General features: G+C 35.9%; 1 protein-coding gene across 2 annotated transcripts in view; it reads right to left on the reverse strand.

Moving 5' to 3' along the window:
- Positions 1-1,707: 1,707 nt before the first annotated feature.
- The window catches only part of jvl (javelin-like), a 69,272-nt gene continuing 52,543 nt past the window's right edge, over positions 1,708-18,436 (reverse strand). The window contains exons 2-5 of one of the 2 annotated variants that reach the window (XM_087409195.1): positions 8,404-9,873; positions 8,207-8,305; positions 7,266-8,015; positions 1,708-4,541 (exon numbers count right to left, since the gene is read on the reverse strand). In XM_087409195.1, the coding sequence (XP_087265321.1) occupies positions 4,224-4,541; positions 7,266-8,015; positions 8,207-8,305; positions 8,404-9,873 (2,637 nt within the window). In that variant the 3' untranslated portion in view covers positions 1,708-4,223. Of the gene's footprint in view, positions 4,542-7,265; positions 8,016-8,206; positions 8,306-8,403; positions 9,877-18,436 lie in introns of both variants that reach the window. The other variant, XM_011062552.2, reaches the window with a different exon arrangement.

The raw sequence follows: 18,436 nt of genomic DNA on the forward strand, positions 1-18,436 counted from the left end.
ATTTTGTACATTTATTTAGATTATCATAAAAAATTGTCAAAAATTTCAAGCAATTTATTCCTCTAGTCTCCTTAAAACTTTCAAGTATTAAATATTTTTTAACATAAAAGTTTCTCGACATTATACATTCTCTTTCAAATAATTGCAGTAGTGTGTTCAGGAACTACATATTCTCTTGAAATAGTATGAAATATCTATTACATGTTATTTATTATTATTACTCGTTGTTTAACGTGCATCACATATCCTATTTTTTTACTGCGAAATATAACTATGTACATATAATAACATATAATAACAACTTTAAAGAAGTAATTTTTTTCACGTAGGTTACATAATGTTTCCTTAGTAATCGGTGAACTTGAAATATTTTACCAGCCAAGGAAACGTGTGATATTGGAACTGAATGCATAATTATTACCATTTTCCATTTACATTGTATTCGGGGAGCGTGCTATCAGTATGCCATTGTCATTTTATCTTTATCGTTCATTACAGACAGAACAAGAACAAAATGACGCAATAACGCTGATAGCACACCTCTCGAATGCATAAAAACATTATTACTTACATTGTTGGATAGATACAATATATGATAAAAAAAACTGCGCAGTAATAATATAACAATACTATATTGTTAAAAATTCTACAATTTAGCTTCAAGGCGTAAAGTCGGTACTCAAAAATAACGAAAAGCTTAAAACGGTGAAGTAATTTGTTTTGTAAAATTATTGAAATGCATTTTTAATTAAGGAGTTCTAAACGACAGGACATATTCTTCATCATTTGTGCAATTATTAGGTGTTGGAATTAATTCGTAGTGTTTTACAAGTGATGGGAAGTACTTTCATTAATGTATTTTTTAATGCTCATGTGAAATAAATAACATTCTTTCATTAAAAACGCTACGAATTAATTCCAACACCTAATATATAAATGCAGAAATGAATTGTCTCAATTTCTGTTGATGACTCAATAAAATACGTGAAAATTGGCTCTAAAAAAAGCTTCTTCATCGACATTTCTCTTTACCAGAAGTAGTATTTACTTCAATCAATATTCTTTGATAAGTTAATAGAAATGAGAAGTCTTGACAAGTTTTGTGAAATAGTAAAATGGAAATCTTTCATATTTATCGCAAATTAATTTCCTATGAAAGTGATACAATAATTGAATTGATCTTATGGTAACAGTAGATCACATTTTATAAAATATAAAATAATTCTAAATTAATTATGGAAAAAAATACATTTATTTGTAGTCACACACTCCTTTTAAAACTCATATTTTGATACATGTCTGAAGAGTTTATTATTACAGATTATAGATTAATAAGGAATATTATAAGAACAATAAAATTCAGTTATGTTGTGAATTAGCCCATTATTTAGTAAGATCTTCAATTATTTTTATACTAAAATAATATTATATAAAATCTCTATTACATTTCATCTATTACATCTCATTATATTGAAAGATTTTAGTAATATTCTGATATTTGAATGTTAATTTTATAATAGATAATTTTTGACGTAGCAACAGATAAAATATATTGCAAGTAATTTCTTTTAATATATGTGTGTGTGTGTGTGTGTGTGTGTGTGTGCGCGCGTGCGCGGTATTTACATACGTGTGTGCGGTATTTACATACGGTAATCCGTCAAAGTCAAAGATTTAGGACTATTAAAATTGCATACTAATAATAGATATCTTCAAGTAATTTCATTTTATTAATAGGATCACATTATCGCAGATTCGTTACAGATATTTATTTACATTAGCGCTAATTTATTTAAATAAATCACGATGTCGTCTATGTACAAATATGTCGGTGTATGTATTCGTAAAACAATAATTAATAATTCTATGATGATAAGATATATCTAAACTAGATAAAATATAATACAGCAACAGCGTTATAATAACCATCGGTATCGGGAGGATGCTATACCTTCGCAATCCTTTTACACGCTCTTTCTCGATTACGCTTGTCAATTAAAGATATAAAAATAATAGCCTCCAGTCGGCAGTATGCACGCTGATACGGGCACTAAAATCCACCGGCTGTATGAATAACAATAATATCTGAGCATTTTCGTGGCGTCACGAATCCCATTGTACAAAAAGGAAAAAGACAAGGAAAAAAGCAAAATTCACCTCGATTCCTCTGTTCGTTTCCGCCGCGCATAAAATCATTAGGCGCTAATAAAATAATAAGTAGAGTCCGTCAGTCCTGTGACTTATACCTTAAACTATATGTTAATCACATGTTTCGCGGTTATTTATAACTAGGATCACAGGCTCTGTCTGTGATTACTCAGTGTTCACAATCGTCATTGTTAGTTATAAATAATTAAATTGATTGTTGAAACGAGGAACTGTGTAGTAAATAATGTTCTTTCCGGAGTCGGGGCATTATGAGTTTACGCGCATCGAAACGTAACTCCGGTGTGTGAATTATCACGAATTCGACGAATCTCAACCTCCCTGGTAATAATAAGTGAGAATTAACACATTGCTCACTTTTATCACTCTCAGTTAAAATATACATTGTATGTATGAGCAAAGAACGAATGAACAGAGAAAATTAAATTTATTAAAAAAGAAAACTTGTTTATCACACTCTATCCGCATTCATTGTCCGTTCGTTGTTCATTCCATGTATCAATGTATATTCATTATTGCGTCCAGCGAACGAGTGCACGATAATTAAACATGATATGTTATTTCCGACAAAGTATAAATGGAGAATACTCAACATTCCACGTTTGATAAGAATTTCAGCGTTTGTCTTGTCTTTTAAATTTTTAAACAGTCACGCACATTTCACCCAATTGTAGCACAATACTTTTCATCAACTAAATATCAACTAAATTCAGACATAAATTCGCATTATTATAATATACGCAATAAATAAGAAAGCAATTAATCGCAATGTATCAAATCGAAGGTAGAAATGCTAAATGGAATACGAAATTGCAGCTACGGAATGTGAAATATCGACTGTGCTATTATTCTCTGTTGCGAGCTAATAATACGATCGGATCTTTTCACACACTCAATTGCTAATGATACCTTTTTTACCGAAAGTTTTTCGCTTAGAGATCAAAGAAATTACAAATTCGTGAGAAATATATAAAAATAGCACTGTATATGAGATATAAATATAAATTACATAATTGCAAAGTCACCGAACGTAAACCAAGTAATCGAAAGTTTGATTAACAAACTCATTCTTGACGTTGGTTAGGTAAATCAAATATCGTTTATATTAAAAATAATACCAAACATAACATCAAATAAATATAAACGCTTGCCTTTGCGTCTACTGATATGCGACTCGATAAAATATTCAAAAATATTTCTCAATTGATAAGAATTACATATATGCCTCTTGATAAGTTAGGTATATGTTTACACATAAGAAATTCCAATAAAGATAGAAAAAAACGCATAGTCTTGTTCTTCTTAAAAAATTCAAAAAGAATGTTAAATATATTTTTAGTACATATCTAATTTTTTTTTTACTTTATAAATAAACATGATATACTTGTATGAATTTGAAATGTGACCATATTTAAACATGATATATTTGTATTAATTTGAAATTTGACCTTTCTTATTTTTGTATCATCAATGAAAGTGATAATAACTTTAACTTTTTTTGCACAATTACTATATCAGCTATATCAGTTATGTACATTATAAATCAATGTTCGTGATGCAAGTCAATACATCGTTTTCATTTTTGATTAGATAGCAAAATTGACTGCTAAAAAATCTCCGTCATGTTATAAAGGTATATGAAATATTCTTTAAATGCAACTCGAGGGAAGTACATATGAGCCCTGCGTGGAAATGGTATTGTTATATTTCAGTTTAGAATCATTGAATTTCTGTCTGTTTAGAATCTCCATAAGTCGTGATTCTTAAACAAATAAAAACGAAAAACATTCAATATTAAAAAGGCACAGAATAAGGGTCATTGAGAACGCGAGTGTCGCTCCTCCAGCGTATATTATCTAAACGAATATGTTTCACGTGTCTAGAATTCTGTTATTTATACATGCGCGCACGCGTCGGTGACGCGATGAGAATAAGGCCGCGTAGAAGCAGAGCCAGTGATATGGTGTAAAATAATGGAAAGAAGCAAGAGCAAGTAGTTCACTCTAAGCGACTCGCCATTTTACTAGCTTCGCATTAACGTCGACGATTGGCGCATTTTAATCTTCGCTTGAAATCGGATGACATTCGAGCGAATCGCACTCGGCCAGGGCCTCGCCGCCGCGTCGTAGAGGAAATTCGTCGGTTAGCAGGCTCTCTGGCACTGTAGCCGCCGAGTCGATGCTGTCGAAATAGCGGTGAGGCCACGCGGAGCTCGGGCGAAAGCGCCTGGTGGGCGAACCAATTATGAATTCTACTCGCGTGGAACCGGTAACGGACGATGTCTCTTGATTCAGGGAGTCCGGATAGAGGGACGAGTCACTGTGCCGGAAACTGCTGTTGGTCGAACACCAGGAACTCGGTGATTCGGTGCAGTTCTGGAAGATACGAAATGCGTGTTAGTCAGTTAATTAAATAAAATTTACGCCCTGTTATATTACAAGTGCGAAAATTTTCCTGTCGCTACAGCATCGCTTTAGAGATACATCTTGGAGATACATCTTAAAGAAATGCGACAAAGGGATTAACTTTATATTAATACCCAAGAATTTAGAACAGCCGTCAGTTTTGTTTTATGTCAGTTTTGTAGCGTGAAAATTGACGGGAAAAATTTATATGTTAAATGTAGAAGGGTAATAATTTGTAAAAACACTAGTACTGGCTGTTTTAATATACTGAGGTATCAAGATCTGTTATCCCTCGTATTTATATAACATGTGTATGAGCAAAAGTAAAACTCTCATACAAAGCGACTTTTCTACTTAATAACTTGAATTCAATTATAAATATAAACATTATATAAATATTAAAAAAAATAAGAATCGTAGTAATTAAATAAAGAGAGCGTGTCATGAATTTTATTAGCGAATGCAATATATCGTAAAATGTAATATCGTCTCGCGTGATATTGCTGGACATAAGATGGACAATGAACCATAAGGCCAAGCAGGTAAACGTGTGGTCGATTCATTTTCCCTCAATCGCGGATGTGACTATAATAGACCACGACGACGGCTCTCTCGAGTTTTTATATTGTACTTCGTAAACAAGCAACGCTAGCAAATAAAATCAAATCTCAGCAACTAAAAAGAGCAAATCAATTCAACACACATTTGAAAGAGCAGGGAGGAAAACTCGCTAGCGCTGAATGCTGATGATGATCATAATGATACGTGCTAATAAATGTACTCAATGAAAGTTCTCTCCTCTTTTTCTCCTTCTATGTCATGAGAGTAAAGAGATTTGTTTGAGTAAGTATGTACTGAAATGTATGGGAGTATCAAGGTAAATGAATATGCGACGAATCGAGCGTGTATCGTTGTGTGCGTTTTTATGAAAGATAAATGTGGAATTATCTGAATGTGGCTAGAACATTTCTAGTTTTGTCTAGCGGTCGGTCTTTCAATAAAACTTCGGCAATGGAAGCTCGCGTTTATCGTAATAAATGCGTAAACTTTGATGAAATATTCGGCCGAACATGCAAATTTTGACGGGTTCTCGTAAATAAATCGCAAAAAAGAAGAAAAAGCGAAAAAATCCAATACTGTGCGAATAACCATTTAACCCTTTATGATGCCAATTTGAAATAATATAAAAATATATTTATCGTCTTTTCTAACGTTAGCGTGAAATCATAGAAATCAGCCTTTAAAGTTTTAGAAATTTAACAAGAATGTATTAGTTTCTATTTAATCTATAAATTGTATACAATATAGAATTAGCAGTATCCCCTGAAAGAGAAAAATAATTTCATTCAATAGAGAAGTGAAAATTTTAAAAAATTACAATTTTAAAAATTTAAATTTATGGTAATATAGACTACTAATACGAACGATTAATGGTCTGTCTATTAGTTCTATATAGTACTTAAATAAAACGCGTTAGCATATTGAAACTACGTTATCCATTCCAAAAGTTCAAGAACTCTCATATGATATATTTGCAAAGATAAGCATTCTTACTGATATTCGTAATCTGGGAAATTCGACTACGGGTACGTGCGCATGCCAAAATCCAAGTGAGAGCGTTCAAATCATGGTGTATATTCTACCGGTGTGGGTAAAGGGGGGGGGGGGGAAATGAAAATAGGTTGAAAAGACAGAGGCTACAGCTCACCACATCCAGGAAAAAAGCGTCAAAGCAAATGATAATAAAAGAAGCATAACTTACGAGAAAAAACCGGCGGCACGCGAGAAGGGGCCACTTTCTTTCTTTATTGGACCGCCGTTGGGGACGGGCTCGAACGCACGCTCGCCTGCCCTCCAGATCAGACTGATTTCGGTATGGTGGACGGTTGGGCGGACAATTGGTGGTTTTAAAACAAGAATTAGTCGATTCGCTCGCTCAAGTCTCTGCACGTATTGTTACAGATGTCTTTTTTTTTTTCCCAGGAACATCGATTTATCAGACAAAGATAGTGGCTCAGCGAAAACGGGAGTTCCGTTCCTGCATGATTGTACATCGTTGGTACCGTGTCGAAGTCCGCGGTAGAATAGAGGAAGAATGGAATAGGACAAGGATGTAATGAAGATAGACGTCACGGGAAAAACGGCAGGAAATAACAACATTATGAAAGTCGGTGCATGTGTCTGTATCATCGCAGGAAACCGTACTAGATACAACCTCGATAAATATACGTATTTTCGGTATCACTAGATGATATAGTCACAGTTACGGTTGTTATATAAGGATGTGACGTAACAGTAATAAGACAATAATAGTAGTAATTAAAGTAGCGAAAAGTACAGAGATGAGACAGTTAGCAAGATAATACAGGACTTGTCAAATGAAAATGACGATGGAATGATGCTATTTAGTCCGTCTAGCTAATTTTAATTTAACGAGACCACAGTCAGTGCGAGTTGAGACGAGATACTATTGGGAAATAAAAAGGAATATAGCAGTTTTCTAATCTCGTTATAAAGATTAATAGAATGGACTTCGAAGGGATGTTGAAGGCGATGATTGTCCCTAAGAGAGAGCAACTACAGCCTGTCATCCTGAGAGAGAGAAGGCTTGCCGAAAGCTCTCTACTATACCGGACCATTGGACAACGGTGACTTCAGCCAGCTGCTCCAAAAGAATTGCTTTACAGGTCGTACCTTGCCGTTCTCGGACGCATCGACGGACGTCGCTGCGCGCGCCAGGCTGTGGGAACGGCGTGCAGGAGCGGGCGGTCGTCGAGGGGGAGCGTTTACCGTTCCCGTGTTGGGCGAGGACGTGCCGAGGTTGTTGTTAGACTCCAACGAGTCACGGGCGCGGGACAGCGAGGAGGATTTATTTAGGGAGTCTCGGCTGGAATTGTTACGCGGCAGGGATCGATTGTTCAAAGACGACTCCCGATTTGTTTCCTTGCTGCCGCCGCCGACGCTACTGCTGTTGCTTCCGTTACCGCCACTCCTGGACAGACTTCTATTGCCTAACGAGTCTCGACTGGATTCGCGTGGTTTCGATAACGACTTGCCGCCGCCATGACTGTCGCGACTAGAATCACGCGGTGGTCTCGTTAGCGATTTGAGTGATTCCCTGCTATCGTTCCTGCCGTGACTGGGCGGTCGTGCAGGCGTCGTTGCAGTCACGCTCGTTGTAGGCGTCGTCGTTGTCTTGCCGCTCACATTGCCAAGTAAAGGTATACGACTAGGACGCCGTCGCGGCGACGGTTTAATCTCTACCGGCTGATGATGGTCCCGCGCGGACTCCGTACTGCTGCCAGGCTCAAGACCGCTTTGCTCGCATCTGGGATGCTCCAAATCTGCCTCGGGCTCGGCTTCCGTTGGCGGTCGTTGTTGAAGACGCTCCAATACGCGCACTCGCGCCCGCGTCCCTTCTAATTCGATATTTCGTTCCTCTAACTGAAAGAGGTACGAACCATATTATATTGTATTACAACGAATAATATTATATTGTAATATTATAACGAATATCTCTTTACAGAAGAATGTAATGTATACTACAATAATGTAATACTTTTTTAGAATTCTTTTAAATAAAATTGCTACATGTTACATGTATGTGTATGCAGCGGCTTTTGATTACGACTCACCTGGAAACGCAAATCATCGTTCTCCTCGCGCGCTTTGTCCAGTCGCTCTGAGAGAGTTTCTGTACTTTTCTTGACTTCATCTAGCCTTTTTTGTAGGACCTGCAAACAATAAGTCGTTAAGCAATTAACAGTCATTGATCAAGTTTATTCTTTTCACTTTTAAATACATGTATTAGAATAGAAATGACCGATCTTACCTGATTATGGACGGTAGTAGTAATTAAGTGCCGCTGAAGCTCGAGGGGCGAATGCTCGCGAAGAATGGCCGCAATCTTCCTTGAGTCAACGTCTTTCACGTGAGTCACCCTGGTGGGCGAGACCAGGATGGAATCGAGCGCTCCCAACCTGGCTCGCCTTTCATTTACGTTTGCCTCAACATCAATGTCGACATTTCGCATCTCGTCATTGCATCCGATAACATCCAATAATACATTCTTCTCGATGGTCCTCGTGCGAAAGCGGCTCTTGTGAGCCTTGCTTCCAGGACTACCAGTGACCGACACGAACGCCGAACTGTTGCTCTTAATACTAGTAACATTGGCATTCTTCGGCGAGGAAATTACCGGCGCGATAGGTTGCAGTCTTTGAACACCCGGTGTCAAAATTTCCGAGGCATTCTCGGTCAGTCCAGCCCGCAACCGATCCTCCAGACCAGTCTTCAGTGCCGATAGGGCGGCCAACTCCGTTTGCAGTTCTTGAGCTCGGGCACGACTCGATATCGTCTCTGCCTCGAGCTCGGCCACTTTGTCTAATAGCTGTTCCTTCTCCCGCCTGAGAGCTATCACTTGCGGGTCCCTACTATCCTGTTGCTGTGGATCGACATTCCCATCGTCAACATTACTGTTGCAGCCAATTGTTCTATCAGTATCACCGAGACCAGTGATTTTTCTCACAGCCTCGAGCACATCCGTCGACACTAGTTCCTCTGTCGCCACGCTCTCCAAGCGACCCTGAAGGCACTCGACCTCTTCGCGCAGCCGAATCCCTTTGCGGTGGATCACATCTAGCAGGTTCCAGAGTTCGTCCTCCGCCTCGTCCAATGTATTCGGCCGAGGACTGCTCGCTCGCGGCGCAATCGCCGTCGAGGCGCTGTCCTTCGACGAGGTCTCCGTGCTGAAACCGGAGTCCTGAACCGTCGCACTGCAGTTGTTCTTGGTGCCGCCACTGTGGGAGTTGCTGCGGCTTCTAGGCAGCGACGAAGACGATTCACCTCCACCTCCGCTACCGCTTCCACCGCTGCCGCCGCCGCTGCTACTTTCGCGTGTTACTCGCCGCCTTATCTTGCCAGGCTCCCATTCGCTGATCCTTCGCGAGGACGGGCTCGACAGCGGCAACGGGATGTGCGAGCTCTGGGTGCAGGTAGACGACATCACGGACGCACCCGCGGACGCCGTCGCGGCCATCTTGTGCCGGAGGTTTGGGAACGTCTCGATGACGAGGTCCCGGAACTCGAGCAGGGCACCGACTTCATTCTGCAGTTCCTGCAGGGCCACTAGGGACTTAGCTTGCTCGCTGATGAGGTAGTGAAATGGACCGGGGCGCAAAGGCATGCAGTCCATGCCACCAACGCCGACGCCGCTGCCACCGCTGCCGACGCCGTTACTGGTACTGACGTTCACCACGACACCCTCCGTCGAACCACCGCCACCGCTACTATTGCTGCCGCACTGCTGCAACAACAAGAAGAAATCTATCTTATAATCTGTTATAAAAAAACAGAAAGTACAGAATATAAAGTCTACTCTCTAAATTTTTTTAAGTGGAATCTTACACACTAAAGAGTGAAAATTGAACCAATCTTGAAAAAGAGCGGCTCAATTTTCAATCTTTAAGAGTGAGATTTATTCTAAAAGTTTTAGAGAGAGTACTTTTACAATCTGTAATTCGCAGCTATAATAATGCTATGTGCACCGTACAGAAAGAATCAATCATTAATAATACAGACAATTTACAGATTCAGTATACAGTATTATAACGATACAATATGTATTATATATGTATAAGATACATATATGATAATAAATATATAAATAATATACGGCATATATAAAATTATAAGAAGAATTTTATTTCGCTTAAAGTCTGACCATTTAATGAATGTCAATGGCAAAATATAATCAAAAATACATTATGTACTGTAATAACGTTTAAAAATAATGTTCGCACAAATATTTTGTATAAACATTTTCTTTTTACTGTATCAATTTAAACTCGAATAAATTACCATTTCGTCGATTGTTTTTTCATATAAAAAAATCATACTTTCTTTTTCATATAAAAACCATACTCTCTCAAATAGAAAAATTGTCCCTAGATGTTAGAAATTAATTAACAAAATTGTTCCAATTTTTAATTTAAGTTTAATTTTTGTAGCATTAAATAAATAATAAATAGAAAATTTGTTCATACAAGCTGTTAAAATTTCTAATTCATTTATGAGTTCACTAATGCAAATAATTCAATTGCTGAACTTTCTTTTTATCGCTGAAATCGACAACGACACTTTCTCATCATTTGATCGTTTTCTAGTACTACAAATCGAAATGAAGCCCTATGTGGTTTCTTTCGCTGTCCACTTTCTTGCGCGAAAATAACATATTCGCTAATCCTAAGTGAAGCGCGCTAACTGTTATCTGAATGTGTTAGTAATTCGCGAAGTCTGGCACGTTTTCTTTGGTGCACCGTCAATCTCGCTGCAGTCGCATCATTCCTTTCGGACACACCCGCGCGTGAACGAGTCGTGATAACAGAAATTACGCCGATAATCGGCGTAATTTATCACATTGGAAAGTGCAATTTCTATCTCGTTCCTGAGAGAGACCGAAAGCGTCCTTCCATTATTCCAGGGACGTATCCAATATCTTACGCTCATGGCAAATAGATACCGCAAAAGCTTTCACGATATTTCTCACAAAAACCGATGCCATTCAATATACTTTAAATCGATTCCAAAGCAATCTGAAAATCTTTTGAAATAAATTGAAAAATCAAGCAAAATCAATATTGAGAGTTTCACAGTACTTTTTGTTATATTTTACGTAATATTGTATTTATTAGTATCTTTTGCAATCCTATTGTACAGGATGTTCCCGGATTAAATCATTAAATTTAAAATATGAATTTAAGATCACAAACAAACAAAATTTTTATTGTAGAAGTTTATTGGCTTCGTTTAAGACATACTGACTTCTAAATTCCTGTAAACAATTCTTTAATTTGTGAGATCAAAAACGAACAATTAAATAAAATGAAAAACAAATTAATTTGCGCTCATTTATAACTAATAATAAATAGTTTAGGCTAAGAAAGATTAATTATGCATATCATTTTTATAATATTTTACTCTTCTTATTGGAGTTATTATGATGTTACATAAAGCCGACTTTGCATTTGCGAATGATTGAATCTACGTTTTAAATAGTCTGCAGTTTTATTGTGCGCAGCAAACCTTAATTATCTTTCGGAAAAACACTTTACGATTACTTCAAGATTACTAGATTATTGCAAAGATCCCTGTATGGCGTTCGTATAAACGAACGCATAAGCGGGCAATCAGATATAATGTCTGTTGTATTACGGATTGTAAAACGGATTTAAGAATTTTTTAGAACCTTTTTTATACCGCGATTATCGTCGTTTCCTGTAATCCAGAACCTGATGTATTTCCGGTAATGAGAATCGGGTTATTGGAGCCTAATATCCGTTTATTTCTCTTATACAAAGGAACTGCTTCCATACAGACACCGCGTTTCATTTATATAACAAATACACCGAGAGAGATCGATAATTATCAATTATGCTAACGAGGCGTGTAACGTCATACATGTGGTTCCTATTTTCACTAGTACGTATTACGCTGATGATAACGGCCACATTCAATAGAATGATTATTTTGCAACTATTGGATGTTTTCTTCATTGAGATTAAGATTATTCTTCTAGATCTAAAAGTATATAATCCAACAATTGCAAAATAAATATTCTGCTGAACGTGGCCAATGGGAAATTTATACAACCGAGCACAACCGTCGTAAAACGCAAAACAAATCGATCAGCGATCGGACATCGATTATAAAGGCTCGATTCTCTTCGCTGAAGAGTCCGAATTTAGGTCTAACGGGGCGGCATAATTTTATTCTTCCTAATTATCGATACGCACTTTCACCGGTTCTATATCGGCGAAGGAGAATGCGGTCGTTATGTTAATGGCCAGTAACTACATTAGTTCGAAACACGCGCGCAAATTCGATGCATTTTTTAACGTGCCAATTCGACCTCCAGCCAATATTGACGATTAGAACACACACGTTTTACCTCGTAAAACGGATGCTTACATGCGCGTCCTGTGTTAATCGAAAACGAGATGGGAAAGTAAGCACCGAAACGGATGTGCGTCCTCATAGATAATTAGTTCATAATCGCATTATCCGGGAAATGCTGTTACTTTTCTCCCTACAAGTCGATCTAGAGAAAATCAGGTGATGCATCTCGTTATGTCCGCCTATATTTCTACATAATTATTATATCCGTTAAAGAATAACATTTTTAAATAAAGTATCATCAGTCGCGATGTCAATAATGACAAAAATAAATATCACCGTACAACGTATACATAATACAACAGTATACATATGGTATCTCAAATATATGTGATACGTAATAAATAAAAAAGTATCAGTCGCTTAATTGTTGCCCCGATAAAGTGAATGTTCATGAACGTTGGCATTTAACAATGTATCATCAAGACATAGAGATAATCTGTAAACCGCGTAACACACACATACACACATACAGAGAATTATGATAAACCATACTCACTATCGAATATCAATATCGAGATACTACTTAAGTAAATATTTCAAATAAAATTTAAAGTCCATATATAGACATAATTAATTATTATAGAGTTAAACAATTCAGGAGTAAACATAATAATAATTTTCTAAAATTATTTGGGATTAAAAGAATTAAATTATTTTATGAGATACATTCAAACTGCAGGCGCTATGTTGCGCGATGTTCATTACAAAGAAAGTAAGTGGAAGCCTCCCCGGGGATATGTGGCGGATATACGTTTCACGTCGGTTATTTTACCTTCGTACAATTTGCATACGATATCGAAGATGCCGATACCGAGACTATGATACGCGCTACCGTCTCAGTGCAGTGTACGATGCATGACGCGTCTGATTAGTCAAGCGGCAAGATGGTAGGAAAGTGCGAGAGAAAACGGGGCTTTTGTGTCAAAGTCTTTCTCGAGATATTTCTCCATTCAACGACAAACGAAGACCAAGAGTGGACATGATATTCAATTTTTAACACATCTCAGACGGTTTACAAAGTAAGAACTTATGATGAGATGATCGATGTGGTGAAACGTACATTATCACATGTAGATTTGGAAAAGAAATTTGAGAACGATAAGTGAAAGCCCGCAGAGCTCGCATTCTTATTTTAATTTAATATTGCAAAAACTTTGCACTTTCTCATTTATGAGTCTGTGCTTATAGAATCAGTATATTAAAAGATTCTCGGTGCTAATTACTGACTACCCATTAATGCTCGCGCAAGGAATTTTTTTTATTCGTTACTTGCACAATCGGTTTATCTGTATGGTCACCTCCGTGTGGCATTTAAGCCGTAATGTTGCAACGTGTTACTGAAGACATAATGCGTTCCAAGTGAGGAAACGAATCCCACCTTTGTCCATGAACGGATGATTCACGCCGTACTCGACAGACGGTATCGTATCTCGAAACAGGGTTTGCCACCGACAAGTCTTCAAGTGAATTCATCTTCATGCACTTATTTGAGAAATCAAAAGATCTTTCGTAGTCGTGTATATAAATATTCATATTTTCAAGAATTCTTGCAATTAAATCTGACAAATACATCGATTCAATGGGGACTTCGTCACCCGTATTCGCAACATAAGCAAGTATATTTAAATAAGTTCGATTGCTTTATTCGATGAATCAAAGATTCGACATGAATTATATACTTTCAAATACCTGTCGTTGCACAAGAAGATTGTAACAGTGTATAAATCATTTCAATAACAATCAAACACAGAGTTTGTAATTTCACGACTTATAAATAAAAATTCAACTAATAAATAAAAAATAACATTTTAATTATGATACACATTCTACGCAAAACAATTCACGATTAATGTATGAAATGCATCGAATGAATTCCGTATCTAAATCAGTTCCTGAATTAGAGATTGAATCGCAAAATAAATAGCAAGATCTTTATTTCGTATACAGTAGAATAAACTTTATAATTTTAGACTTTCGAAATATTTACTTTGAAAGTATAATATTTACTTCAAAGTATAAAATATAATATGTATATGTATTAGGTGTTGGAATTAATTCGTAGCGTTTTACAAGTGATGGGAAGTACTTTCATTAATGTATTTTTTAATGCTCATGTGAAATAAATAACATTCTTTCATTAAAAAACGCTACGAATTAATTCCAACACCTAATATATATATAATATAAAATTAAAGTTTGCAAGGAAGGAGAACTCTCTTCCTTTTTTTTTAATTAAGATTTCTTGGACAAAACTTTCCTGTCAAACTGTTGAAAACTTTCTTGTCAAGAAATCTTTTTCTTGTCAAGAAAAAACTTTTATAAGATAAAAAAGAAAGTCTTCATTTCTTGCAAATTTAATTTTACACTTTAAAGTAAATATTTCGAAAATAGTGAAATAAAATAGTAAAGTAAAAATTTTTCAAATTATTGAAGTCTGTTTTAGGGCACAGTATAGGTATGAAATGAAGATATTAAAGTCTTATTATTTATTTTCTTTATTTTTGCAAACTTTAATTTTATATTATATATATACATATACATATAACGGTTAAATATAACAGTCATTGACTGTTTCAGCAAATCAATTCTCTCCTTCGTCTCGAAGGCTGTCCAGGCTCGGCCTCCGTATTTTCCGCGACATTCACCTACACACGTTTTCGCCATTGTTCTTTCTTAAACGTGCCGCTCCTTTTAAACGCTTCTCGTTAGAAGCGGCTACTTCGAGACGAGAACGTCACAACAGCGGATCTTTACACGAGGTCGTGGCACAATGAAATGTACAAACATGAAAGAAGCAACACGACTTCCCCGACGAACATTTTCATTCCTATAAGAAGCCACATTGGTCGAGATGTCGGATCGATTTGTAATGATTTACAAGCGATTCGTAAATGACGAGCATGCTCCCCCCCCCCCCCTCATGATCAGCCCAGACAATCTCTCTCGATAAAGCAAGCATTACAATTTGTTCCGTTCATAATTTTTGTCTAGAATTAATACATGTCATCTCATGTAAGAAAAGAGTACTGCATTATAACAATTATTTTATAACTTCAGTATCTAAATCTAATTCCTCGAAGTATTTAATTATTTCTGGAAAAAATCTTATAGGCAAAAAAGAAAGAGAATAAAAATTAAGAAAATCTACAACAAACAAAGACAAGTTTTTATGCGTATAAGTCAGTGTTATAAATTTAAATAAAAAGTAAATGAATATATAAATACAACATAATATTTTTTCTTTGCGAAAATTAGAATTTATTAATTATATTATATCAATTTGAATTTATCAATTACATCAGAATTAAAAAATGTAATGCTACAAAAAGTCAAGGCATCAAAAGTTGACTTTTTTTGTCATCTATATTACTATATTATTATAGTATATATTATATCTATATTACATCTATTAGATCTATATTACATCTATATTATTTTCAATTAATTGTCACAAAAAATCTTCTATTCAAGAGATATCGATAAATAATGGTGAAATTAATTTGCATATCGTTATTCCCGGTCATGAAGTTAAATGGTAGTGATTAAAGGGATGTTTATGGAATTGTGTGTGTGTGTGTGTGTGTGTTTAAGCCGAATAAAGCAATGTTATCATTAACGCCAATAATTTATTCGACGCGTAAATTCACGTCAATGGAGCAAACTTTTACAAATCAGCACTACGAAAATGAAAGAGAAAAAGAGGGAAGTGCAAAAGGTTCGCCTGCACGCCCGAAGGGTTCGCGTGATTTATGATGCGTCGATGCTAATCTCAAGGCCTCCTCTTTACCCTGAAAAACAATGCTTCCGATAGAGCAGGGGCGGCTCTCCATCGCATTGAATCGACGCTAATTACGAATTTATTTACAATTCCGATCATTTTCCTCAATACATTTACGAAACCTACAATATATTTTTAATTCATAATTATGAGTAAAAATCTTATCGAGCCTATAAGAGAGTTTAGTTATGAACAATTTTGTTAAAAGTCCTACGAGAGAAGAAAGTATATAAGAAGTGTAACACATACCTTTCTCTTTCGTATCATTACATCGGGATAAAAATAGCAGTTTGTTCTGTCTAAATATATGTATATATATTTTAATATATTTATTTTTATATAAAATATTTTTAGATGCAAAAATCTTTAAAGATATTTTTAAGTCAAAATTACTTGATTCCATATATATATAAAATTCGCTCAATTGCTATTTAAAATATTGCTATTCAAATGAGTCATATAATGAGTCATAATCAAGCATCGAGAAATTATCAACAAATTATGAAGAAAAGAAAATGAAAATCTTACTCGTGAGCTCGTGATTCATACGGCTTTGATGCTTACATCGCGGCATTTCTTTCCAGCCTACAGGATAAGACCTCGAGCAGATTCTAGCGGGCACGTCCACGTGCAACGTGATGCCCCCGCATGCAGTAATCATCCGTATAATAATGGCTCGGTCGTTGCACGCGCGTGTCATTCTTATAAGGAGCGAGCTGATGCCTACGCGTTCGCTGCGTATTTTTTTTTCTTTCTCTATTCGTACCTATCGTTCGTGCCTCTATGAGGAAGAGCACAAAACGAGAAGGATTAAAGTGTGATGCAGGCGCTGAAAGAGAGGAGAAGAGAGAGAAAGAGAGGCAGAGAAAATCCCGTCCGCCTCCACGTGTCGGAGCACGTCGTTTGCTCCGCATGTAACTCGCCCGCCTTCGACTACGCTAAGTGAAGATCTTGATGTAAAGGGCCGATGATTCTTAGACGCCCCACGTGTTGATTGCGCCGACGTGCCCTGAGGTCGCAGCGTGCATACGCACCTAAGCATACGCATTGCTACATTTGTATCGTGATATAAATAACTTGACATGTCAAATTGAATTTCACTCGATAAGCGGATGATTAATGATAAGCTTTGTTTTACGCATTTCCTTCACTTTACATTAGATTAAAGAAAATGAAAAATATAGAAACGGAAAATTACTCTTTTTAATAAGAATAATAGTAATAAATTTATGAAAATACTTTCATAAGTTTAATCATATATTGTAATAAATTTATTACTATTATTCTTATTAAAGAAATAGAGAGAACTTCCCGTTTCTATACTTTCATTTTCTTACGCTAAAGGGAAGATATAAAATAAAGTTATACCTTATTCGTGAGTTTGCTCATGCACCACGTTCGAAATAAAATTGTAATGCTGATCACAGCTGTTACTCTTCGTCTTTTTTCCTGTTGGGAAAATATTAATTTTATCGTAAACATCGTGCAAATGCAAACTTACAAATAAAGTATATACGAGTTCGATGTAAACGTCTAATTTGTTACTCAATTAGCTATTAATGCGTCGATTTTTTTCGAATCGATATCATCATGGATATGCTGTAGAGTTCTGAAAAACTTGCATAACTTCTATGTGTCGGCAAACCATATTAAACGAGGAACGTATCATTAAATATTTTTATATAGCAATTGAATGGTTATTCGAAGTTGGTTGTTCAATCATAAAACCGTCTTTAGAATCCGCCGTCTACGTGATCTTTTCAAGATTTTTATTGGCGACTATTAATCTGCCGTAACTGAGACGAAAGTATAATAGAATCGAAAGTTACACAAGCAAACATGGAAGACATCAACACAATTTAAGACAAGATAACTACACCAAAAATATATAAACTAACATTATATTCGCAAAAATTATCTTGCAAATTCAATTCTGGTGCTTATCTCGAGTCATAAAAATTTATTATATTTGAACGGATAATTACGTGACGACGAATATTTAGAAAGAGAGAAAAAAAGATTAATTTTCAGGAATAAAAAGGTATTCTGTAATGATTGAATAATTCAAATAAAATGATAATTAGATCAAATATAAGATAATATAAAAAAGATAATATAAAAATTATTAAAA

Source organism: Acromyrmex echinatior, chromosome 9, assembly GCF_024713525.1.
Source record: "Acromyrmex echinatior isolate Ae372 chromosome 9, ASM2471352v2, whole genome shotgun sequence".
NCBI classification, from domain to species: Eukaryota; Metazoa; Arthropoda; class Insecta; order Hymenoptera; family Formicidae; genus Acromyrmex; species Acromyrmex echinatior.